This window comes from Epargyreus clarus, unplaced genomic scaffold (genome assembly GCF_041222505.1).
Source record: "Epargyreus clarus isolate Ecla_fem2 unplaced genomic scaffold, WU_Ecla_fem_2.2 ptg000011l, whole genome shotgun sequence".
NCBI lineage: Eukaryota > Metazoa > Arthropoda > Insecta > Lepidoptera > Hesperiidae > Epargyreus > Epargyreus clarus.
This window is the reverse complement of record NW_027332219.1, coordinates 8,930,497-8,958,239: the sequence shown is the minus strand read 5'-3', so window position 1 is coordinate 8,958,239 and position 27,743 is coordinate 8,930,497. Positions and strand designations below refer to the sequence as shown.

General features: G+C 35.4%; 1 protein-coding gene across 13 annotated transcripts in view; it reads left to right on the top strand.

Annotated features, from left to right (window-relative positions):
- nrm (neuromusculin) overlaps positions 1–27,743 on the top strand; it is a 524,966-nt gene that overhangs the window by 447,269 nt on the left and 49,954 nt on the right. For all 13 annotated transcript variants that reach the window (XR_012102726.1, XR_012102724.1, XR_012102727.1 and 10 more), the window contains exons 7-8: positions 11,335–11,481; positions 21,656–21,813. Coding sequence is in view for 9 of the 13 variants with exons in the window: in XM_073077935.1 (XP_072934036.1) it covers positions 11,335–11,481; positions 21,656–21,813 (305 nt within the window). In the remaining 4 variants the exon portion in view is untranslated. The remainder of the gene's footprint in view (positions 1–11,334; positions 11,482–21,655; positions 21,814–27,743) is intronic.

The window sequence follows — 27,743 nt, the reverse complement described above, 5'->3', positions numbered from 1 at the left end:
AACCTTCTGTTCATTGAACCGAAAATTCTAGGCTATTTCTATATTGCAATTCCTATCTTCAATACAAATTTACATATCATTAGGTCGGTCTAATTAAACAAAGGTTAATATTCGGTGTAATTAGATACCGAATAATCAGTTTCAGTGTGTTTATGTAGTCTGTAATAAGCAAGCCTAGTGATTAAGAAATTCAACCTCTTGATCGGAAGGTCCGAAGTTCAAATTCCAGGCCCAACTCTGATTGAGGTATAAACGGCGAGGAAAACATCCTGAGGAAACCTGCATACTTAAAAAAATTTAAAAAAAGTTCTCAAAGGTATGTAAAGTCTACCAATACGCACTTGTCCAGCGTGATGAATGGTCTAATCCTTTTCTTTCTGATAGGAGACCCGTGCCCAGTAGTGGGACAACAATGGGTTGATGATGATGATAATGCAACCTTTCCTCTCACATAAAATACGTGCGCATACAAAAAATAAAAATGTACAATCCTTACTTATTAAAACGTTACAATCTTCAATACTAACAGACGTAAACCTTTAAACGCCTTAAAACTCATTAAAATTCAATTAATATTCGTTATACAACCATTTTATTTCACGGTCAATTTATAACGGCAGTTAGGGCTATATAAATCGGTGAAAATGTCTTCTGCACCTTATATTTTATTTTAAATGTTCGCCCAATTAAATAAATCATTAAATTTTTATTGCTACGATAAATAACAATTTAATGTTTTATTTTTCTGAATAAAAATCATTTAAATCTTCAACAACGTACTCTGGTCAATATTTTTAATAGTAGAGCTAGTATAGTTAGACCTGGGTGGTGCAACCGCCACAAGTATTTCTAGCATGTAGCAGTACCCTTACCATGAGTTTTCAAAACATCCCACAATTTTACGTTACATTTATTCAATCCATTATTCCGTTCCGTTTGCTTCAGTAGACTGAGTAAACGTAACAATAAGTAAGTGCTCAAGTCATTTTGTCTGCCTCACATGTTCGCAAGAAAGAGAGACAAAACACAAAGCGCCATTTTGTCAATTTAGACATTTAATGTTACGTTACTGACACTATAGTTCTGATACAATTCGCTAGGGGCGACAAATACCAAAACAGTCATATTTATCGAAACGTAAAAACTCATGGTAAGGGTACAGTTCTTGCGATAACCGTGCTATGTGATCGGTTTCAGGTAGAATACTTTGTACACTCGCGCTTTCTACACTCATAGCTCCACACTGTGTTTTAGCATGCACTGTGTCACCAGCATTGAATAATTTAAGGTAAAATTTTTCATCATATGCCTAGGAACCTTTTGTATGATTTCTTGTGTCGTGGATGCCATGGACACATACATATACGAATACACAAACATCCAGACCTAAAAGAGAAATCTAAATTGATCATTTAGATTGACATTTATTGCCGGGGATCGAACCCGGACTCCTCCGCAGGTCAGAGCGGTTTTGTGGCCGCTTCGTAACCTGCGACGTCATAGAACATATATATATGGAGTTAGTTACAGATTTCCATAGAAAATAATTTAACCACTTACTATAAGGTGAACTGTAGCACTACCATGAGTTTACAAAAGTATTACTCGCTAGCGACTGCGTAAAATAAATGTATGAAAAATTGTACAGCGCCTCTGGTGGTTACTCGTAGAACCAAATTCCGTAGTGTGTGCCACTCGTAACGTAAAAAACCTATCGAATCGAATCGCTAGCGAATGTCATTATGATCTATTGCCATACAAATTCGGTCCCATGAGTTATTAATTTGACAGACGTTGTCAAGAAATACCGTAACGATGGTAGTTATGTTATTCACTAGCAAAATGACAATAGTTTTCTATTTACAATTTCTATAGTGGCTTTTCTATGCCAACTCATGGTAGTGCTACTGCATGATGGCTCGCTAGTATATAAAATTCTCATGTCACAATGTTAGTTACCATACTCCTCCAAAACGGCTTTACCGATTTTCACCAAATTTTATATGCATATTCAGTAGGTCTGAGAATCGGCTACTATCTATTTTTCATACCCCTAAGTGATGAACAACTATTTGTTCACCCTTAACATTTTTTTATTTATATGCCAACACAACGTTTGCCTGGTCAGCTAGTATTATTATAAAAATACCATCTATTACACATAATATTTCCCGTCCAATCAGTGTAACGTTGAACCCTACGTTGGAAGAGAAACTTCTAGTCTAATAAGACTAGTTCCCAACAATATGTAAATATAACTCCCGACAACAATAATTGTTATTGGAACCGGAGTTCAGATACTTATACAAATTGGACGGAGCTTGCTTATTCTTCAGTTAGTTAGAGAAGTTGATGTTGACGTACTTTAGAGTTTTTATGACAATATCTTAGAGCGTAATATTTCTATTTCTGTGTTATAAAAACAGTTAGTGTATGCAATCGTGTAATATATCAATCCCGGGATTTACGGGATTGTGTAAGGTCAATCCTCCGGGATTCGATTTTTTACTGGATCCCGCGTGGTTAGTAGACTTCTCGAATATTGTTTGTCTTTTATAGGTGTAGCAAATGAGCATACAATCCACCTGATGATAAGTGGCTACTGTCATCCATAAACATCTGTAATAAACCACATATATGATAAGATTCATATCTGAAGCTAGCAAAAGTTTCGTTTCTACCTCTGAGAACTGGCCCCGGATTAATATGTTTCTCTTACCACAGCCTTCAAAACGTACAACATCAACCCTTCATACTGCTGTTATTATATAAATAGTGTTCAGTACCATTAGTATGAGCTTTTACGTTTTTACATAAATGACTGTGTTGGTATTTGTTTACGTATTTGCCCATACATTTGAAATCAAAAATCAAATCATTTTTTTTATTCAAAATAGGTTCTTTACAGAGCACTTTTTGAATGTCAATACAACTATCACCACTTCACAAGGTGTTTCGTTATGGAGAAGAAGCGGCAAAAGAAACTCCATAACACACATCTTTAAAAAAAATCCAATCAGCGCCCTTAGCGGACTGTATCAGAACTGATTAAATATGTACGGGAAATACATAAACAAATACAAAAACAGTAATTTCTGTAAAAACGTAACAACTCATACTTGGTTTCAAGTGTGTGGCACGAGAGACGCACGAGGCGTTCCAATTAAGTCTTTGGTAGTAAAAACAGAATGATCGACCTCAAATAGGATTCTATGAGAATAAGGTCGATAGATATTATGTAGGATAGACTACTGCTGTAGTCGTACTGATGGTAAGCCGACTTACCATCAGAAGGACTTCATGTTCGTTACATTTCCAAAAAGTAAGAATACCAATTCTAAACGCAAAACCATTATTTAGTTTGACAAAGATAACAAGGTTAGCGAACTTCAGTTTACATAAAGGTTGGATAACGATTTGTAAATATATCTAGCTATTGTTTGGTATCGGCATGGTGAAGTTCCACTGCTGTATAGAAAGATAAAATAATATATTTTTATGTAATATAGTAGAAGCAGACGAGCATGCAGTGCACCTGATGGTAAGTGGCTTCTGTCGCCCATGTAATGTAATGAACCCCAGATAAGAGTAGATTCCAATCTTAGGTCGGCCACTGATACGCCACAACCCCTGAGTACTAAGTTGAAACGGATAAGTATGAAGGTGGTAGAACCCTTTGTGGTTCGACTCCGGCGGCACCACCGCCACACCTATTTCTACCTAAGAACAGCAGTGTTAAGCGCTGCTGTGTTCCGGTTTGAAGGGTGTGGTAAGGGAGACAGACTTTTCCGAGGCGTTCCGACTTAGACCTCAAGGGTAACAACGCATCTTTACCCAACCTCAGATACGAATCGAATCTTATCTGAGGTCGATCACAGATATCCATGGGCGGCAGTAGTCACTTACCATCTGGCGGACTGCATACTTGTTTACTAGATCTATATTCTAAAAAAAACCTATCTAGAACTTGGAATCTCTTTTTAAGCTAGCTCGCTTCACATCCCTTATGTATTAAGGTAGAAATGGTGAAAGTTTCAACACAATTCAGTTCTGTCACAAATATAACATTCGTTTAAAACGTCTCATTCCGAAGCGTCGCCGGCACTGAGCCGTCACTATGATGTATGGTGGGAGAAATTAAACTTTGTTTCTACACAAAGGAAATATAATGGGTGAAGAGTATTTTACCCGACTTTTTATAGAATATAGGAGTAACAGACGAGCATACAGTTCACCCATGAACATTTGTAATGAACCCCAAATAAGATTAGATTACTACCTGAGGTCGGCCACAGATGCGCCGCTACCCCTGAGGACTAAGCTGGATAGCCTCGGAAAATAATGTCTTCCTTACCACACTCTTCAAACCTAAACACAGCAGTGCTGTACGCTGCTGTTATGAGGCAGAAATAGGTGTGGCGGTGGTGCCGCCGGAGTCGAACCACAAAGGGTTCCACCACCTTCAAAATGGTCTGCTCTCAGAATGAGAGGGGTTTTAAGGCCAGAAAACAAAACTGCTTTATCCTGTGATTAGGCAGAACAAGAGTTCCAACTATCAAATTTAACTTCACGACAAATCGTTTCCAAAACACCTGCGCCACTGAGCACCAAGCACCAATAAACTGAAAACGAAACAATTTATTGTGATAACTGTGTAATTCATATTTCATACTTTGGGGCGCTGAGTAATATTTAATGGTCCTGTGGGAATGCGGTCCGTATTCCGGTAATTAGGAAACGAACTGCGTGTTGCGAAATTTTGTATGAGTTCTATAACAAAATACGTAAATAACGTCATCAAAATATACAGTCCCACTGCTGGGCACGGGTCTCCACTCAGAATGAATCAGGATCAGGATCAGGCCGTAGTCCACCGCGCTGGCCAAATGCGTATTGGTAGACTTCACATACTTTTAAGATTTTTTTTTAAACAAACAGGTATGCAAGTTTCCTCACGATGTTTTCCTTCCCCATTTGTTTTAGCAAGTGGTAATTAATTTGTAATACGCACATAATGTCGAAAAATTAGAGGTGTGTGCCTGGAATTTGAAATTTGGACCCCTCGATCGAGAGGCCGAGTTTCTTAACCACTAGGCTATCACTGCCCTACGTCGTCAGGGACGTCAGGATCGCTTGCCACTTATACTTTATCAAAGCAGTTTCTTTGTATCTACTGACTGCTCATCATTATTCTCAGGGATGGGTATGGGCGACCTCTCTATAAAAGAGTATTAGGCCATACTCCACAGCACTGGCCAGGTAAACTTTTTCTAAAGACATCTCTACCTGAGAGGAGACCTCTCTACCTCTACAGGTTTCCTCACAATATTTTCCTTCACCGTTACCCAAGTGATAATTTCTAATACGCCTATAACATTGAAAAATCAACGTGCCTGGAATTTGAATATCGGACCCCTTGATTTAGCCGAGCCGCGTCAACTACTGAGCTATCTGTGTTTTGCCCTTAAAGGGTCAATAGTTAAACTATAAATGACTAAAGTACTGCACGATCCTTAAAACAAATGGTAACACCGGTTTATTTCCCAGATTAAGCGCCGATCAAACCTTTCAGGAATTTTCAACCCTTTTGATTAACTGAAATAAATACAATGCTACTGATCTGACGGGGTGACGTTTTGGGGATGAGGGTTAAGGGTGATATTGAATTAAACTTTTGTTAGTTAGTGGTTGATTGGAAATAGTTTAGTAGTGTATGATTTGGGTTCTCCCGCGAAGGATCAAGGTTCGAGTCTCATGTATGTCTCGAATCTTTCCTGATTTTTAGGGTTCCGTACCCAAAGGGTGAAAATGAAACCCTATTACTAAGCTTTCGCTGTATGTCAGTCTGTCTGTCTTTCACAAAACTCTATGTCTTGAACCGTAATAAATATACTTTTAAAAGTTTGGTTTTAAACAGAACATCTGTAGAAGTAAATGCATTGTGAAAATTAGAAGTGTAAGAGGTTCAATATATACAGAGAAAACACTGAAAATAGCGATTTCTTGTACGGCATCTCCCATACTTATTTACGGACACACGTAGACAGTGGAGAGTTAGTAATAGGGTTCCATCTTTATCCTTTGGGTACGGAACCCTAAAAAGTATAACAACTTAAAATAACTCTAACTCCATTTAAACCCTGAAACAGAGCAACGTTAATATTTTTGAAATCCATTTTTCCAAAACAGTTTTCTGACGTCACAGTTTCGCACTCCTAAGAACTATAAACCTAAGTCAATGAGATAAATTCGTGAAATGTTCGCCCACTTTCACGACTCATGAAATATGTATGAACGCTGTATATTTATGTTGGGAATACGATATATTAATGTTTTTTTCTATAATACTAGCTTTAACCCGCGGTTTCGTTTAGTATACATTAGTATAGGTACATGTACAATTTGTACATGGTAGGTAAAACCAAGGTAGGTAAAAAAAAGGTGGTAGAACCCTTTGTGGTTCGACTCCGGCGGCACCACCGCCAAGCCTATTTCTACCTCATAACAGCAGTATTAAGCGCTGCTGTGTTCTGGTTTGGCGTGGTAAGGGAGACATACTTTTAAGAGGCGTTCCAGCTTAGTCCTCAGGGGTAGCGGTGTGTCTGTGGCGACCTCAGGTAGGAATATCTAATTCTAGCTGGGGTTGATTACAGATGTCGTTGTGCGGCAGTAGTCACTTACCATCAGGTGGAAAGCATGCTCGTCTGCTACTCCTATATTATAAAAAATATGAAAGATCGATAAAAATACAATGATTTAATTACTTAAAAAAACTGTTAAAAATGTTACCTCTAATTTCGACTGTGTCACGAATTACTTAAAGAATTTCAATTTTCCATCATCTTTCTTGTAGACCCATTCGAACTTTTTGAAAATATAAGCCCTTTTATACATTCACATCTCCAAACTAGGATTTCGTACCTTGAGTGCTATAGACACATACATAGAGGAATACACAAACACCCAGACCCAGAACAAAAACCTAAATTCATCATTTAGATCTGTCTGGTATCGAACCCGGAACCCTGCGCGTTAGTCCCGCCCCGTGGGTTTAGTTTCTCAACTCCTAAGAAAAGTCACTGAAGTGAAAATTGCCACATGTCGCCTCCACTCCGAACACTTATGAAATATGTATGACGTGTGTCTTTGTGTGAAAACCTTTCGTTGTGTGTCTAGATTTGAAATTCTGAATCTGGCACCGAATTGCTTTTTAAGGACGCTCTTTTATATTGTCCTACTGCTGGGCACGGATAGCTCGTGAGAGGCTTAGACCATAGTTAGCTACGCTGGCCAAGTGCGAATTGGTAGACTTCACATTTCTTTTTATAATATAGGAGTAGCTTAGCATGCAGTCCACCTGATGGTAAGTGGCTACTGCTGCCCATGGACATCTGTTATCAACCCCAGATAGGATTAAATATAGCTATCTGAGGTCGGCCACAGACGCGTCGCTACCCCTGAGGACTAAGCTGGAACGCCTCGTAAAAATATGTCTCACTTATCACACCCTTCAAACCAGAACACAGCAGCGCTTAACACTGCTGTTATGAGGCCGGAGTCTAACCACTGAGAATTCGACCACCTTTCCCAACCTTTTCGAACACTTTTCCAAACCTTTGTTTTGGGGGTCCAGACCCCCTGACCCCCTACTTCTATTACACAAAAACTAGTTGGAACACAACTCACAATTACGCGTGTCCCTGACGCTGAGGCGCGATTAACCGTCCCCCATAAATTACATTTAAGAGGCTCTATAAAGCTGTCGGTAAAAGTAATTTTATTTCCGTACTTTCGATAGTGTTTTAGTAACACTTGGGCTATAGATTTGCCCGTTTTAAGTATATTAGTTTAAGATATTGACAATTAAATTGAAATAACAAGAAGTTTTTTTGTACCTTTAAGAAATCGCGTAGAAAAGTATTCAACATAACATTTGTAACTTAAGAATGAATATCATATGTTGAAAAGATATACATACATGTAACGGATATAATATAGATACTTAGACCTACTTTACACTCACATAAGTATTCAGTCCTTAGGGATAGGTAGATTGACAGATATTGCACAGTAAATAGAAAATGCAAATAATCGTGTAGATCTAAAACAGTGTTTCTCAAAGTAGACGAAACAAGAAGGAGAGGTTAAAAAATTTAAAGTGTTTTCAAACATTTGGAACCATTATCAAGACCAAATTATTACATACTGAGTAGATATTTTTTCTTACTTTTGTCCTATTTAAAAGTTTAAGTAAATAATCAGATCCCAAAAATCGCCATATAGGTAGTTCGCCATTTATAACATGTAGTTGCAAATTTGGCGATAAATATATTTGATTCTAAAAGGGGGTCTTAGTAAGTTTGAGAACCTCTGATGTAAAATGAATATATTGTGTATAAAATGAATGAATAAAAATATTTTATGAATTAGAGCGTAGACGAGTACTACAAAAGTATTTTTGGAAATGTATTCCCCACCGACATAAATAGGCTATGAACTTGTCCCACATTTCCTTATTGTGTTATAAGTGATATTGTGCGTAAGTTGAACAGAACCATATTTCCCAGGCATGTACATTGTACGCGCCATTGGTGGGCTTCAGACGAGATCGGCGTTATGCGAGATGTGTGCAGTCTCGTTATGTATCGATAATACTGATATTAATATAATATAATACATTAACTTATTAAAATATATTTCAAAAACTATATTTTTATATATAAAATAAATAAAAAATAAATTATTATAAATTACAAGCCAATTTCTGTATTAGTGTTAGGGACCAGGCCTTAAACTGGTCTAGACTTCACATATTCTTTAGATTTTTAAAACCCCGCGATGTTTTAGCCGTTCGAGCAAGAGAAGACACTTGTTTCGATACGTCAAAGGTTTAATTTCAAAACTTTGAGCTCTAACGACACAAATAAGGAGGATGCCCTAAGATCGACATAGATGCGATGCATTTCCTGAGGACTATGTATGTAAGGATATCTGAGGATAGGAAGACCGATTTTTTTAACTAAAACCTAAAAGGTGTTCAAGTTGAATAAAGGTTGATATTGACTGCGAAAACTAAGCCTGTATTTTTTTTAGTTTCTTTACGAAATTTTGCTTTTCCTAATCAAAATTTCCTTCACAGGTCTCCAAATCTTTTACACAACTTTACAAAACCCAATAAAAAATGCCATACATTTTTTTCTTTCTACGATCGACATGTTACATAAACCCGTCCCGCCCTCGGCCCTTCCGAAGAAAGTCAGCGAAGCAGTCGAAAATCCTTTTCCACCCTGAGTAGCAAGTTTAGTTGCAAGAAAAATCCCAAGTTTCAACAGTTCAAATGAACATTTTAAATCCAATAATTTATTCAAAAAGCTGCATGAAATGGGCTTTTTAAAAGTTTTCAGCCCTCTCACGAAAGTTTAAGGCCGATTTATATTTAATCTACTTATCGAAATCATAGATGAGTTGAATTGGAAGGATTAGATATTTTTCGTTTTTACTGAAGATTCCTTTGAAGATACGCTTTCTATATACTTATGAGGATTAAGAAAATAAAATATTGTGAGTAAACCTTGGCACACCTATTTTATAATATATGTATAAAAAATAAGCCTGAATTATTCTCAATCTTAGAGGCTGGCCAAGAGAGCCCAGCAATGGGACAGAATAAAATGGTCATTAGTTGCCATCATATGGACTGAATGCATTTACTTAATGTTCATAAAAAAAAAATAAAGCTACTTCTGGCCACAAAGATCGCTATGTAATGAATCGACTGACCGATCTGAAGATCGATCCGACGATAATTCCAGAGCGTTAGTGTGAAGCAGACGGAAGTGCAATAATAACTGCGTGGCTAACGCTACTCTGCCTAAGTTCTAGTCAGCGCTGAAATCTCAACAACTTGAAGCATTTGGTCTAAGGTAGATGAGAGTTAGATTATTTAAAATACAAAAACAAACCCTAGCATATAAATGTTGGCTTCACGATCGACGGTTCCGAGGTTCTAATCCCCGACACGCCTCTGATTTTTGAGTTATGTGCATATTAAAAATTATTTATCACTTGCTTTAGCTGTGAACGAAAACATCTTGAGAAAATCTGCATACCAGAGAGATTTTTAAAACAAAGTTCTCAAAGGTATGAAGTCTACAAATACGCACTTGCCCAGCGTAGTGGACTATTCGACGACTTCTGGTCCTAAAGTTTCATTTATAGTGAACTATCAAAATACCGATCTGAAGATCAATCCGACGATAAATCCAGAGCCTTAGTGTGAAGCAGACGGAAGTGCAATAATAACTGCGTGGCCAACGCTACTCTGCCTAAGTTCTAGTCAGCGCTGAAATCTCAACAACTTTGAAATTGCTAGCATTTGGTCCAAGGCAGAAGAGGGTTAGGTTAACTATAAATGAACAAATTCCTTGTATATGTCGGTTTAGTTTCAATGAGTTGTCACTCGAGGACTAAAATGCCTCATATTATTATGACACTACTTGATAGTAGAGATTTAAAAGACGTAGTTAAATAAAGGTTCTTTCCGAGGTTCCAACTTAATCCTTATGAAACGTTTTATATTTGAAATCAACTACATCCAGATTTCTGTTTTATTTGAATTTAATGGTACCAAATCACTAACATACTTCGATCTACAGCAAAGCTAAAAAAACATAAGTGACTTGATTATAAAAACACATGATGGTTTCACAATTACACCACAAAAAGAACGAAACAAATAACTTTAAAGTAATAAATCGCTTACGCCTGTAACCTGGAACCTCCGCCCAAATTTCTATTAGGAAGCAAAGGCGACAAAGCCTAGACTAGAACTCAATTATACCCAAACAGCAAGTTACTATGTATACCAGGTTTGAACGTTAAACAGACCGACGCCTCGAAGGGTTCTGATTATCACGTGTTATAATTTAGAAACAAATCTAGTTTGCAGTTTACCTGGAAGTAGTTTCAAAGGTGGTAGAACCCTTTGTGGTTCATCTCCGGCTGCATCACCGTCACACCTATTTATGCCTCATTACAGCAGTGTTAAGCGCTGCTGTGTTCTTTTTTGAAGGGTGTGGTAAGGGCGACATACTTTTCCCAGGAGTTCCAGCTTAGCCCTCAGGAGTAGCGACGCATCTGAGGCTGACCTAAGGTAGTAATATCTAATCCTATCTGGGGGTGATTATAGATGTCCATGGCTGGCAATGACCACTTACCATCAGGTGGACTGCTTGCTTATCTGGTACTCCTATATTATAAAAAAAGATATAAGCGTAACTGGAATAACGATATAGAATCACTTAAAAATTTTTAACCTTAATTCACTTGTTACAGGTCAAACCATAACAGACAAGACGACGGTGGAACACGTGCTGCCGTTGGTGATCACCCGAGCAGAGATTGGAGGCGAGTTGATGTGCAACGTGACGTCAGCGGCGCTGGACAAGCCCATCATCAGGAAGGTGAAGCTGGATGTGGAAGGTAAGGATCTTATCTGTATAAAACTATTATTAGCAATAAACAAGTCGAGGAGATAGATCTGGAAGCGATAAATGTATAGGAGGTAAATATAATGATTTGGAGAATCAAATATGGTGAGATTTTAAGATTTTTTTTAAACAAATAATTATGAGACAGACAGTTCACCAAAAGTTACTCATAGGAAATATTGAAACTACACATTCTTTACCTACCAAATATCACATTTTGATAATTATATCAAGATATTTTAAAATGATGATATTTGATAGGCAAAACATTGGATGGATTGATTAGTGATAACGGTCGTAAAACAAAGGTACCTACTTAGAAAAATTATGATGCTTGAGCCCTTTTTAAAATTGGAAGTAAAGCTGCCTGATTGGTTTTAAAATACAGCATATATTATATTCAGTATTCTGTAGGTACAGTATTCTGAGGCGTTCCAACATAGTTCTCAGTGTTAGTGTTCTCATAGTATATCTGTGATCGAATTATAATTGAACGCCAGTATATCTTGAATTCGAATTTATAAGTCCAGAATAGTTATTACAATGAAGCTACTAGAAAAGATATTAAAAAAAAAATATTATAAAAAAGACGTCGAATATTTCTGAACATTCTATCCCAACAGATGCTGAATTAAAATACGTCACGCCTAATTTCTTACATTTTTCCCCCGTTTTAACTTACCCTAATTATTCCATACCTTTTCTCACCTCATAAATATGGAGGACCATAGTTTAATCTACCCGAACACCGCTGGATTCACTCGAATTTTAATATGATTTACTGGCAATAACTCAGCCTTTGCATTTGCCACTTTTTCCTGGATTATCATAATTGTAGAAATTTTGAGTTGGAGGGATCATTTCATCAGCGTAAAAGGAGTTGTATCAGTCTTCGTGGGTATCGCGAAATCATCGGCACGCATATGTCTGCCTAATAACAGTGTTAAGCGCTCATGTGTTATGGTTTGAAGGGTGTGGTAACGGTGACATACCTTTGCGAAGCAATTAAAAGCTTAGCGCTCAAGGGTAGCGGCGCATCTGTGGTCGACAGGTAGCAATCTAATCTTATCTGAGGTTGATCACACATGTCCATGGGCGGCAATAGCCACTTACCATCAGGTGAACTGCATGCTCGTCGCCTACTCCTATATCAAAAAAATATTTTACTAATTTACTAACTTAGAATTATTTAACTGAACATTTTCTGTAATAGCATTAACAAAGTATTTAAATCTATCCTCTATTTCTTAAACATTTACGAGATAATCTCCTAATCTTCAATTAAACTCAAAGGTCAGAGTCGGAGCGACTTTTCGTTCAATATTTCAGTTCAGTTACATAAACAACCATTTTTCTGGGTAATTGGGTACCTTGCTGACTAATAGCGAGGAAGGGTAAGCTAACTGATATCCATCGTTTTAATCGTCTTCGGTTGAAGTACCACTAATTACGTTACGCAAGAGTCGAACCTACGAATACTACTTATATTTAGGAAGACAGAATTTATATCCTAGATACGCATTTGTGTCTTAAAGCATTCCGTCTGTCAGTAGAAGCAGACTCTCTGCCCGTCTTTTTTATAATATCGGTATAGCAAACGACCAATAAGGATGCAATCCATGGCTGGTGCCGCCCATGGACATCTAAATTCAACCTCAGATAATATCTTATCTGAGGTTGAATTACAACCTTATCAGGTTGACCACAGATACGTGGCTTCTCCCCAGGACTAACTTACAACGTCTGTCTCCTTAACCACATCCTTCAAAGCGAAACGCACCAACGTGTGACACTACCGTTATGAGACAAACATAGGTGTGGCGATGGTGCCACCGGAGTCAAACCACGGAGGGTTCTACCACCTTTAAATTTAAATTAGTAAATATAATCGTAGCTCAAGCCGGTGTCGCGAAGGTGGCTTAAACAAAAATTCCCTCCAACCTCTTATCTTCGAGAGCCGTGTTGGGATAATTATCCCCATTTATTAAGTGGTATCAAGTGAGCTCCTAATGAAAATTTATTCCTTCGCAAAATTTAACTTGGAAAAAGTAGATTCAGTTGAATGTCGTCAGATTTGGCCGGAGTTTAAGCGTTTTTTGCTCTAAATGGCGGAATAAGAAGTTTCCAGATAACTAAGGGAGCTTGAATGTTTTTTCGAATTAAACTTTTGTCAGGAATTAAAATTCATTTCCCTCTCTTTATACTCGTAAATATATTTGTGTATATATTTCGAGAAATTGAAGTTAGTGAGGTAAGTTAGGCAGACAGTTGGTATATTATTTCTGCCTTATAACAGCAGTGTTAAGCACTGCTGTGTTCTGGTTTGAAGGCTGTAATAAGGAAGATATACTTTTCTGAGGCGTTCAAGTTTAGTTTTCAAGGGTAGGGGCGCATCTGCGACCGACCCCAGGTAGAAATCTAGTCTTATCTAGAGTTCATCACAGATGTCCAGGGTCGGCACTAGCCACTTACCATTAGGTGGACCGCATTCACGATTACTGTAGCTTAAAATGCAACGCTGCACTCTCGATCACTATTTCATTTCACCAAAAAAATAACAACAATATTTAAAAAGACCAACGTAAACCAATAATAACCTTCAATCCCGTCGTTTTCATGTGACGCCATCAAACAGTTTTTGTCGCTAACGCTATAATTTTTTTTTAAAGAAGTGTAACTTCGCAACATTTAACCAAACCTATCTATTGACATAACTTACGATTATATACAAGAAGTTATGTGGATCCTTATCAAACAGACACGATTGTATTAAGTATCTCTCGATGGGCTACATAAGACTACAACCCATATGTTAACCCTACAAGTTTAGGGTACAAACTTGGGACTTGTAATATGTACTTAATCGAACCCTTTTGTCCAATTAAATTGAGAGGATTACAAGTTTATGGTTGTAATCTCGTTATAAAGGAAATTCGATACAGATATTATTATGGTCATTTGAGTTTATAACTTATGCGTGAATATCCCTTATCTATATATGTATCTACAATATGTATGTTGATATATAGTGTTTCTCTCGTCATAAATCGTACCGACTAAAGATTTTATTCAAAGAGCAATCTAGATAGTCTTCTCCGGCGTTATTTATCACTTTTTTTTGTAAAACGATGATAATAATTATGTCATTGCATCGCGTTGTGTGAATGAAACTGTGTAATTCTATGGGCTACTGTAAACTGAATACATTAAAGTTTATACGATTTGCTAAAAAACTACGGTGAGTTTTGGACCATAGTGCGGAGGAAAATATTTTTCGAAACATGCCCTATCCGTTGGCCTGCCCTTTAGCCCAAATGACTTAATGATTTTTTATATAGGTGTCATTGGATTGGTCTAAATTGTGGGAGTGACATCTAAGACCTTATTTTAAGCAGTGGGGATTTTCATAATAATTATTTTAATGGCTATTATTTGATGCATTACTGTTTTTTCCATAACATTTATGCTCCATAAAAACTTGACGTCTGATGGTGTGTGAAACTTGCTGAAGTTTTTGGCAGACTTTACTAATACTTATACAAGAATAATACGTTTCTTTTAAGATAATTGGTATTACTATATAATTACATACAATTATTTTTAAGAAGTATAACTTCTCTAACTATACTGAGCATACGATTTTTTTTATACACAAAGGAAGCGCTTTTTTCGCATACGACCTCCACCAAGTTGGCGAAAGTTCTTCCAACATTAATATTATTGGCGATGTCATCTATAATATTGAATATCACGAACTTAGCTCGTTAGCGCAGCCGAAACCCAGTCACGTTCCCCGCGTCAAATGAATCCAAACACACCATTAATTTATCATCTTTAGAACTGGCTTCAAGATATTTAATAATTCTAATCGTTTGTAATGAAAACGTGACGTTTAATAAAAATGAAGTCTTTTTTTCAATTACAAGGCTGTTTTATAGTTGGCAATTCTATCAGATTTATTCATTTTTATTAATTAGTTTTCTGTAAGATATCTGACGTTATCTTCATTAGCCAACCTTGTAATAAATCTAGTAGATTTTGAAAGATTGGCACTATATAAAAGTCATAATATCTAAATTCTACAGAAATAATAATGATTATGATGATTGTTTATGCATTTCAATAGCAAAAATAATACCTTCGCAATGTGATTCAATGTAGTAATTATCATAGTTTTATCATCATCAACCCATTACTGTCCCACTGCTGGGCACGGGTCTCCTCTCAGAATGAGTAGGATTAGGCCATAGTCCACCGCGCTGGCCACGTGCGTATTGGTAGACTTCCCGAACCTTTGAGATTTTTATCTTTCAGGTATGCAGGTTTCCTCACGATATTTTCCTTCAAAGTTTTAGCAAGTGATAATTAATTTCTAATCATAGTTATTATACCAACCTTAAAGTACAAAAGCATGAAGTATAATCATGAAATATTTATTACAGAACATTATCAAAATGTGTGATACACATGACTTCTTTTCCCAGAAAATAATACAGACAATAAAAATCATACACAATATGTAGACGAGTACTTAAACTTAAGATATGACCATGTACGTAAACCACACACCCAATCGGTACATTCGAAAATACGTGTACCATCCCCCATATTTTACATATAAGGGCGCATTAACCCATCGCTTAACTAAGTTCGAGTCATACTAAAAGCAATTTTCTGAGCGCACCCGATAAATTGCTAGACCCAGAGCTAATAAGTGGCAAGATAGTTTGATTTAGGGAGGCGCTGATATCGATAAATAGTTAATGGAAATTAAATTCAATTAATTTTCTTGCCTTTAAAAATCATCGTGAACGAAACTACTGTCTTAAATGTGTGAAAAAAATAACAAAAAGATGAAACCGACTTGGTACGCGACAAATAGATACCCTCTCTTCTTTCGGAAATCGGTTAAAATTTACAAAACTGTTATTGAGGTAACAACCCCTTTTTGATGAATAAAAAAACTGTAATTATTTAAAAAATAGTTAAAAAGAAAGTAAAAGTCTTGTTCTTTAAGTTTTTGGTTTCCTATGTGTCTTTTAAACAATCATAAAGAGTTTAAATAATTTTATTTTATTCCGAAAATATGTCGAATTACAACAAAGAAACATTAATTACCTGAAACTATAATAAACAAATATATCTATCTTTTTTGTGCAAAAAGATGAAAAGACAAAAAAGCCTTTCATCAGCCACAATTTAATTATTATTATATAAGTATACTAATAATAAATACGGACAAATCTATAGTCTGAAATAAATGTTATTATTATTATAATAAAATATAGATTTTTAACGTCAGTAACACCATAAACATAAATCTATCGAGCTTACCCCTCACTTCCCTATTAGTAATAGGGGTCGGAAATGTTACCACCTTGCAATATCAAGAGGGTTGTGTGCGGGGTGAGCGCCAGTCGGACACCCTTACGCACAAGTGATAAATGAATTAGGGACAGCGTGAGATGTGGAAAAACTTGATCCCTGTATCTGTTTAGGAAATTTCTTAGTGATGCACAGCGTGACAAAATGTTAGAACTTTGTAGTTTTTTGTGTGAAAAATGTGGTAGAAGTTTGATAATGTATGGCGAAATGTTAGAAGATGAACTTCGTAAAAAGAAGTTTAACTTCTTAAAGCTCGTTAAAAGTAAGAAAGTCAAGGATAAAATTGAGTGCAGTTTTAAGGTCGATTTGCGTATAACCTTTATAAAGAAGCGAATTTGGTACATAAATTAAAACGAAATAGTAAACTTCCCTGCCCAGAAAATTTGATTTCCTTCACATCTTTAGATGAAAAACACACATATATCCTTTATTATACCCGAATTACACTAATGTATATTTATTCAAGAAATGTACACATTTGGGACAAAATTAAACACGTGTTAAAACTTTTTTGTGTACGTCTTGCAAAATAGATTCACCCGTTGTCAAAATGACACTAGATACATAGATATAAATGGAGAGATATGCTCAATAAACCAGATTTTTTTTGAGAATTTTGAAAAACAAAAACAGCACAAAGGTAATAAAACACGACGTACATTTCCTTCCATCCAAGAACCCAATTATCACAACTAATGTTAGTGGATTTTATGGGAAATCTACCCGAATATTTCTGGATGCTACTTAAAATACCCCTGGGTTTTTCGATCTGAATCCTGGCCCTAACCGGAATAAATGCCCGGCGATATCCACCTTTTATCCTGTGAGTAATAGGCCAATCGTCACTTTCGATGAGGTGGGAGGGAACAAGAGATAAGCTTATAGCGATTTTGTTCAATATTATATTTTAGTATCATCATCAAACGCTTTCTTTCTTCACATTGATGTCATGACGACTTATAATAGTAATGCTTACTTTTTTTCCCGTGGAGGGCGAGGAAAGGAAGAAAGATCTTCCGCTGGCTTAGGTGATCATGTGAGTAGCCGTGCTGAGACAGTCTCAGTTCGCAGCTTCTGTATACAAAATGTTATGGAAATGTCGATAAAAATGTGATTCAGAAACGTGTAGCGTCATCTCTCGACGAGCCGCGGGAATTCGCCACAAAAAGATGTACCGTAGCTTTTTACTGAGTAATTTATCATGGTCCCATTTGCAACCCACTTTCTAATATTACATATCTTTTACATTTTTTGCTTCTAAAAGATATGTAATGGACCAGTAGAATTTAATAATAAATAATTTAATGAAACTAGTAAATAAATAATCAGAGGCACGTGCCTGAGTATTCTCACGTATTCTCCCTATTTTAACCAATCTCTCTGCTTCCAAAATACAAAATATGAATAATCCTTAATCTACTTTCTATTTATTTATTTGGAAATCAAACAATTCATAATTTATGTTACATAGATGTACTTACCTTATACGAAGAAATAATGAATAGTCTAGTAGTTAGAAATAATAAACAAAACATAAACATCATGCCGAGGTAACGCAAAAGTATATGTCATCATATCTTCATTTCATTGCCCGAACATAATATCCGATATAACGACCCACTCACTCACAAGTTAATAGGCGATACTCTTATTACTCAGACCACGTCCAATTCATAAGCATTAGTCCCTCGAAGGCTATATTGATAATAGGGTGGGCGTGTCAATTACGAAGGCTGATTGCTTTGATTTTGTACCCATTGGAACACCATTTCGATATTTCATTAGGATATACTCTATACGTAGTATAGGCAGCATTTTAGAGCCCCGATACAGTGAAAGTGGCATTTTAGTGACCCAAATTAATTTTGGTTCTATTGGAAATAGGTTCAATAGGCTACGTGATATGAAAAGGGTACTAATATATTTCTGGTGGACGGATTCCCATTAAGCATGTAAATAAATAAGATTGTTCGTGATTTGAAGACAATACTTTTTTTCTACTTTCAACAATTCAACTACCATTTATAATCGTCGACATTACTACCATTACTGTCCTGTTGGGCGGCTAGGGCATTCCATCGCGCTGGCCAAGTGCGAAGTGGTAGATGTCACACCTCTTTAGAAACTTTTTTTAGAAAACTCTCAGATGTGTGGGTTTCCTCACGATGTTTTCCATCGCCGTCATCGTTCATGATAATGAGTAAAACAAACATATTTAGCACTTTTCCTACAAATCTTTTCATTTGACACTTATAATATAGGGATGTGCAAAAATATAATATTGGTCTGTCATTTTGAAAAAAACGTAGATCTGAGATTCAAATCCTCAATCTAAGCCAGAGAGACAGAATTTTATGAAAAATAGCAATTTTTCCCCAATGTTTTAAAAATTACAATTAGATTCGAACCCTGACCCTCCAGGAGGCAGAATTTCACACGACGAAACTATCATTAGAATCGTACTGTCATCACATAAAATACTACTTACCGCGACCCCAATATCGATATTGATACGAAACGAAATTATTTTTCCATTAAGAAAGAGAGACCTATTAATAAATCATAATTGCGATGTATGGACCGTGGACACTTATATTATCGGTCCTTTCAAATCTACGAGCAATCAGCTTAATTAACTGAAATGGAAGTTCGAAGTTAATTAGAAAATTTGGAAAAGAAAAATTAGTTACACGTTTCCCTTTTATGTTTGGTTTTCAATGGTCTAAGGATTTTTTTTATAATATAGGAGTTACAGACGAGCATGCGGTCCACCTGTTGGCAAGTGGCTACTGCTGCCCATGGACATCTGTAATCAACCCCAGATAGGATTAGATATTCCTACCTAAGCCTACCCCTGAGGACTAAGCTGGAACGTCTCGGAAAAGTTTGTCTTCCTTACCACACCCTTCAAAACGGAACACAGCAGCGCCTAACACTGCTGTTATTAAGCAGAAATAGGTGTGCTGTGGTGCGGTGTGTGTGCGGTGGTGCCGCCGGAGTCGAACCACAAAGGGTTCTACCACCCTCAGTTGTGTAATATATTTTATTATTTTATATTTTACTACTATGTCATGGTATTCAAACTCAAGTCTCAATCAAAGGGTACGAGGTTCGAATCCCAGCCACGCACTTCTGATTATTATTTAAAGTTTTGCGCGTATTTATAATTAATTCTCACTTTAACCATAAAGAAAAAATCATGAGGAAACTTACAATAATTAGAGCTCTTTTAAAATTTAAATTTACAATTATGTGTGAAGTCTACCAATACCCACCCAGTTAGATTAGTGAACTATGGCCTAAGCCCTTCTCATTCTGATGGGAGACCCTTGCCCAGCAGTGTCCAGTGACAGTTTCCCAGCAGATATTAATGCTTTGACGACGACATCTTAATCAAATGACAGAACTTTCTTAGAGATAAATGATTTTATCGAAAAACATTTAAGCTTCTTTATATCTTTTAAAACAAAATTATATAAAAGAGTATAATAAAATATAACAAAAACATCAAAATAACGTAATACCATTTTTAATTAAAGGGCCCATTTTATGACATTTCGAATAAGTGCAGTTGAAAGTTCCCAATCACTGTGATCCCCCAAGGGGCCAACAAGATCAATACTTTACGTGTGTCCCTTCAAGGGTCATAAAACAACATTATGACTGGATGGACTCCCGATCGGGCCCTCGGGATAGAAGTCGTTATGTTTCTCAGATTTGTCGTTTTATTGCTACTGTCCTGTGAATTTGTTTTAGAAGTTTTATACATATCAATAAAATTGTGTCTTATTTCGGAATAAAATTCTAGGAGTTTGGATATTTGGATGACACCAAAAAGGTTTTTTTTTCTTCTTTTTGCTTTGTTAGCCCTAAGGCCTATTGTATTGCTACCCCTGAGGATTTACTTAAGGGTCTTAAGGTTCTCCCTTAAGATACTTAAGGGAGACCTACTTATACATGGTGTTCTGTATCTTACCTACTTATCATGTGATACCTTTGAAACCAAAACACAGCAGCTCTGACGCGCAAAGAGTTCTGGGTTCAATACCCGGCTAGACAGATATCTAAATCATAAATTTAGAGATCTGTGATGGGTCTGGGTGTTTGAGTATTCGTCTTTGTGTGTGTCCATGGCAACCACGACACTAAGAAAGCTTCCTTTTTATAATATAAGAGTAGAAGACGAGCATGTAGTCCACACCTGATGGTAAGTGGCTACTGCCGCCCATGGACATCTATAGTCAACCCCAGGTGAAATTAGATTTCCACCTGAGATCGGCTACATACCCCTTGCTATCCCTGAAGACTAAGCTGAAACGCCTCGGATAAGTATGTCTCTCTTACCACACCCTTCAAACCAGAACATAGCAATACTTAACACTGTTATTAGGCAGAAATAGACGTGATGGTGCCGCCGGAGTCGAACCACAGAGGGTTCTACCACCTTGAAAAAGCTGATAGTTCACTACAAAAAAACCACACATTTATTCTACCCGTGCGAAGCGCGGACGGGTTGCTAGTTCATTAAACTGTATTGTAATTAATTGACCTTCAAATAAATATAAACACACTGAAAATCAATGGCCGTGGTTCGCCGCGGTGAGGCTGAGTGTGGACCCTTTTGTTAAATTTTACTGCAGCAATATTCTGATTTGAGAATCATGTTTACTATTATTTATGCCATATAATGTTGTAGTATTTTTTACAAATAAATATTTCTTTCTTTCTTTCATAAATAAATTTTGCTTAACTTAAATAACGTTGCCGTATTTCTCCCACAGTGCCACCAAACAAGATAGCGGTGTCCGGTGTGGGTGAGCACGCGACGCAGGGGACGCTGCTCACGCTGATGTGCGTGGTGTCCGGGGCAAGGCCAGCCGCGACCATCGAGTGGTACAACGGCACGCACAAGTTGGAGCCTGAGGCACAGAATATACAGGTGAGTTGTTTCTTGTGGCGCTTACTGTTCTTAGGTTTAAAGTGTGCAAAATGTAGGAATCAATTTTAAGTAAATGTCTGAAATGTGAATTTTGAAGATATTTAGTGCTGAATCTTTTTCAGCCTGACACGTTTGGATAAAAGTAGTTTTTTTATACGATACTTATTTCATCTACAATGTTGTTTGAAGTGTTACATTTCGGTTTTAATAGACAAAGGTCACGATTTTTTTTTTGATGTTAAGGGGAGGGTTAGTGTAAAGCTAAATCGTAATTTATTGAAGCGCAACTATTGTCCCTCGGCCGCCTCCTTGAAAAAGAGAAGATAATAGTTTTCACGTTCTATCAGACAAACTATTCGTCGTACAGAAACAAATTATTTATTCGTAGTTTAATTAATTATCTATTCGTCTAATAATCGAATGTCATTTTCGAATGCAAAAAAATATGTTACCATTAAAAATATGTTTAAACTTTCATCTATAGTGAAAACGGATAATTCAAATTTGACTTCACCGAATTCAAAAACGAACGACAATTATGAAACGAAAGTCAGTAATAAATCGGTCTCGGAACAACAATTAAAAAGTTTTACAACTTAGCAATTAATAACAGAGGAAATTTGACAAATAACGCCCTTAAGATTTCAGGTAAGGTATGATGGAACTTTTGTAAAAGTAAAATAGAAGCTTTGTGAATTGTAATTAATTCAGTCCTGCACCCTTGGGACTGGTGGATTCGATCCCGGAATCTCGGAGTCCCGGGATTCTGGTGATACTCCAGTCCCAAAAACTGCGGAATTCAATTTTATAAATTCCGCGATTTACGGGATAAAAAAATAATATCAAATTATATCATAATTTTAATCGTCAATAATAATTATTTACTAATTTATTTTCTTGACAACAACGTTTACATTACGTCTTTTCTATTCTGGATTAATGAGATTTTTTTAAAGATTGAAGAATGAAACGGGCATGCAGTCTACCTGATGGTAAGTGATCACTGCAGTCTACGGACATCTGAAACTAACTATATTGTTACAGGCACATCGCATTGATCCATTTATATTGCTGGTTGTTAATACTTTACGTCACTTATTAAATACTTTTCTATTATATTTTTTAGAATGTGGAGTCTTGCTTTGAGTCATAAAATGTCAGCTGATATTTGCAATGTCTTTTATAATGGAGATATGATAAAATAATAGTGGATAAAGATGTATTAATGTAAATGTTGATGATTATGGAAGAATATATTGTATTTCTGGAATTCCTTCTGAGCGTTTTAATAGCTCAGAAGTGGGATTACTGCAAAAATATACTGTTTTTGCAACGCCCACGGATGATGGATGCTCAAAGGTCATGTTATTTTTGCTATTTTTTGTAAACGATTTAAAGAAATAATGTAGAATACACGATAATTGAAATTATAGTCGAATGAATTTATGAAGTAAATTAATACTGAAAGAATGTTGAAATATATGAATATGTTAAGATGGTGAATATTCTGTTTTAAAATGTTCGATACAAGTTTAATCGTTTTTTCGCTTCAACTGATTTTTATTTTGTTTTGAATTACGTGATGTATTTTTGCATTTTTCATAAAAATCGAGGCGTCATAATTTCGCAAATTTCACATTTCACATGTAAATAAACATTTAAAGACAGCGAAATTGGAAGTATGTTTACCAACAATCGTTGCTTAGCAACTGATAAGGGGAATATAACAAAAGCCTTTTTTCGTCGGTCCAATGTATTTAGAAATAATATTGTAAAATTTTATTTGTTTTATATCAATATTGCTTCTTCTATTCGGCACATTATGTCTGTTTTGAATTAAATATTGTGAATAGATATTTGAACTTGACTTTACTTTTAGTTCTCGCGATTAATCTTACAAATTTTAATTTTTAATTCGTATTCAAACGTATATTAAGTAAATTCATACGTCTTGTACTTAAAATGCTGTGTGAAATTCTATTTTGATGATATAAATGCATACCAGTCTCATATTACAATGAATTTTAAATTGAAGATACTCACATCGTTATACAAGCCAGCTGGTGCGGTGTGCATTATTGAATAGTTTCATAAATTAATTGAAATTGTATTTAAAACACCATAACAAAATCAGACCAAATGTTCTAACAACCTGACATTCCTATGGCATGGCTTATTCTTAGGGTTATTACTACTAAACTTATTTGGATATTTTTTTTGTCTTTGTCTGAGCGCAATAATATCAATGTTGTAAAAGTGCGTCGTATGTAATGAGGTTTAGAAATAGTGGTCATGGCGAAATAAAATATCATCCTTGACTTATTACCACCAATTCGAAATGGTGTCAGTATGAACCAGGATGATCGTTTTTATGAAAATACTGATAAGGCCCTATCTTCAGCCTTATATATTTAACTTCTTTGAAATAAACCCCATAAACGATAAATAATGTAAAATTAATTAAACGAACAATTACATAGGATTCATGTGTAAGTTTCAGATAAAGGAAGACAAACAAAGTGAAGTTATCCATAAATGCACTTTAGATGGTCTTCGTAGCCAACTGCAGAAGTTAAAAAAGCCAGCGATGATGAACAACGAAGCCGAAGTATTTCCACACATAGTCCGAGAACTTGTTATGATCAGCATCGCGGCCGAAGTCTCTTTAGAAAAGATCGCAAGCCATTAATTACGGGAAATGTGTTAAGTCCCAACGTATTTACGTGATAATAAAAGAAGAGGGAAATCGACAGACTACTCATTATTATAATTTAAGGTCGAATAATAACGAAAATCCTAATCAAGATTGCTTTTGTTAAAGAAAATCTGTTAAAGCAAAATGAACAACTCGTGTCTACGTTACTGCACTTGAATAATCACCTGAAACGAAAAGTATTCGCTCCTTACAGAAGTGATACTAAAAGTACAGTGCTTTATAAATCAAAATACCTACTCTTTTTCTACTGATTATTTTTGGAAGATTTTGCAAAAGTCCTTAAGAGATTATGGTTTCCTATTCCGCACAAAATAATGTTTCTGAAGAGTTTTATGAACGTGAAAATAAGAAGATAAAGAGATAGATAAGATAGATAAGAAATAAGAAGATAGATAAGAGAATATAGAGAAGAGATAAACACAGCAGCACGTTATCAAAAATAGACTAAAGGACAATTAGACTAACGAAGTAATATATAATAGATTAGATATATGAAATATGAAATATGTAGATTTATATGATATAAAATATGTAAGTAGTGAAAACATTTTAAGTTACAATTTTGTCAACGTGATCACAATAGTAAATCAGGAAAATCAAAATATAACCTAAGTTTGGAGTTGATACTGAATTCAAAGTGTACTTTATAACAAAGAATACCCCATACTTGGTACTTCACTTGCTCGAAATGGTATAACGTACAGAATTATAGTATGTGTAATTAAACCTTTCCTGATCCTGTTTTCTCTTTTAAGTGATAATTAACATTTAAAGACAATAGATAGTTTATATGTTTTTATTATTTCAAATAACATATTGTACTAAATGTTATATGAATGATGAGGTAGTAATGTTTTATTTGAATGGAGCATATAATTACATTTTACTTTTATAAGATGAGTACAAATAATTATTATAATGATATATACGATACGTGTATACAACATACGTATATATTCATGCAATTATTTTAATGAAATTTATGATATTGAATAATGAGAAGTAACAGTGTAAGGATATCTATACTGTCTACATATCACATGAGCTTGGTCCATGAGAGAGCATGTTCCATGCATGAGTGTTATGTGACAAATTTAGTTATCTCTTAACTGAGTAATTAAAAGTAGATATCTTATTACAAAGCCACAGGGATAGAATAGTGGTAACGATATATAATTTCATAGCATAATAAAATACGTATGTTTATGTATATGTTTTCATTTTATTGATGTGAAATTGAAATGAAATTTAAGTTCAGACAAAAATGTAATTGTATGATCCTCTTTATTCATAAATATTGAAATAGTGATTTAACTTTAAATAATTGGAAGACCATATTTATACGAGTATAAAATAAGTGATGTAAACAGTTAACACGTTAAATTAATTGACACAAATTACCTATATACCTTGACACAAATATCATGCGATATTAGTTAACTTATTCCAAGACTAAATAGACGAATCAAACCCCAGGCCATATTACAAAGTCTACGGATATTGGGCTAATTAACATAGTAGGGTTTTAGATATATTTAACTGTACAAAATATTCATCATAGGCTTATGGAATATTTATTTTTAGAAGCAAGTGTTTTTATGACACAACTAATACGAATTAACAACGGATTAATTGAAAAAAAAAATAAGATTTGATACCGACATCAGTCTGTTTGGGGAACGAAAGGAATAGTATTTATGTTACAGTTCTATGATAAAGATTGCGATTGTGATTTATGAACAAAATTATCAATAATTGAATCATACGCATCACAGTCTCATTATGAATAGACCATAGAAAGTTATTGTAAATATTTTCTATAAATAATGTGCTTAAGACAAAATTACTGACATGCACGTAAAACCCATTGAAATTCCCTGAGCAAATCGGAACTTACTTGCAATAATAAAAATTAATTCCAGCTAAATTATATTTTATCTGAAACATAAGAAGACTTAATGTGAAAATCAGTGCTAATGATGAAATAATTAAGAGAACAGTTTTCGAGGTATTTCAAGAAGGCGTTGATGGATATAAGGAGCCAGGACACAAGTTTAAAAAAAGTTGAAGACATAGATTTTATGTTCAAGGCGGAAATAATGATTCTAGTGGAATATTAGAAATGAACTTTACCCCTTAAGATAGGGAAGAAAGATGGGGGTTTCCACGGATCTGTTTCCTTCGAAGAGTCAATCCATTGATAGAGGTACATCATACTCAACATCGATAGAGGCTGTTGTGACGTCAAGTAGACATTCTATACCTATTATAATAAAAATGAAGCAAACATACGATTAAGTAAAGGTTGATAATGAAACTGCAGAATGATGAACACAAATAGAATTGTTTAATTTTAATCGATTTTTGAAGGAGGTGGTTTTATGTTTGGCTATATATATATTTTTGGAGTTCATGCTGGACCGGCAAAACCTCAGAGGTTCATGTCAACTGTATATTTTAACGAGTCAGAGACGCCAATAAGTTAACACACAGTAGATACTTCGTGAAAGTGTGTATTCCAGACGGCGTTATAAAGCTGACTGACGTTGGGAACGGGGAGGAATCGAGCGAATGCGTCTTACGGAAATTGTTAGTAAGATACGAGCGAACCGATCCAATAAGATAATTTGCTGGAAAGGAATATGTGTCATATAAATTAAATGTGATTGCTAATGCTTATTCTAATACTGTGGAAAATCAAAAACAATACCAACGGCTAAGATTTGGATTGAATGTAAAGATGCTGAAGGCTTGTATCTTCATCGAAAATAAAGTAAATTCAAGATAAGTCACCAACGAAGAATCAACAAAATACTTTGAAAAAATTGTTGGGGCTCGAAATTGTTTATATGAGCAAGAGAAGAAGCGGCATTTAAGAACTTTAAAAATAGATTTATAGGATTTAAGACTTCTTTGGATATGGAACTATTCTTTGGATATAAACTAAACTGGGAGATTTTATTTTTTTCAGGACCTATCAGAGTATAAGTTAGGTGTAATAATTACATATGCCATGAAGGACCGTTCTGAACAACACTAATTATGGCTTCACGCACTCTAGAGAATAATAATGTATGAATAAATTGACAAAGAAGCTTTAACCTTTGGATTAAAGTAATCAGTATTAAGCAAGGATATTAACAGTTAATGCCGATTTTCACAAATAGATGGACAATTCTTGCAACATCGATGGGTACCTTAGTGAGTGTTTTGA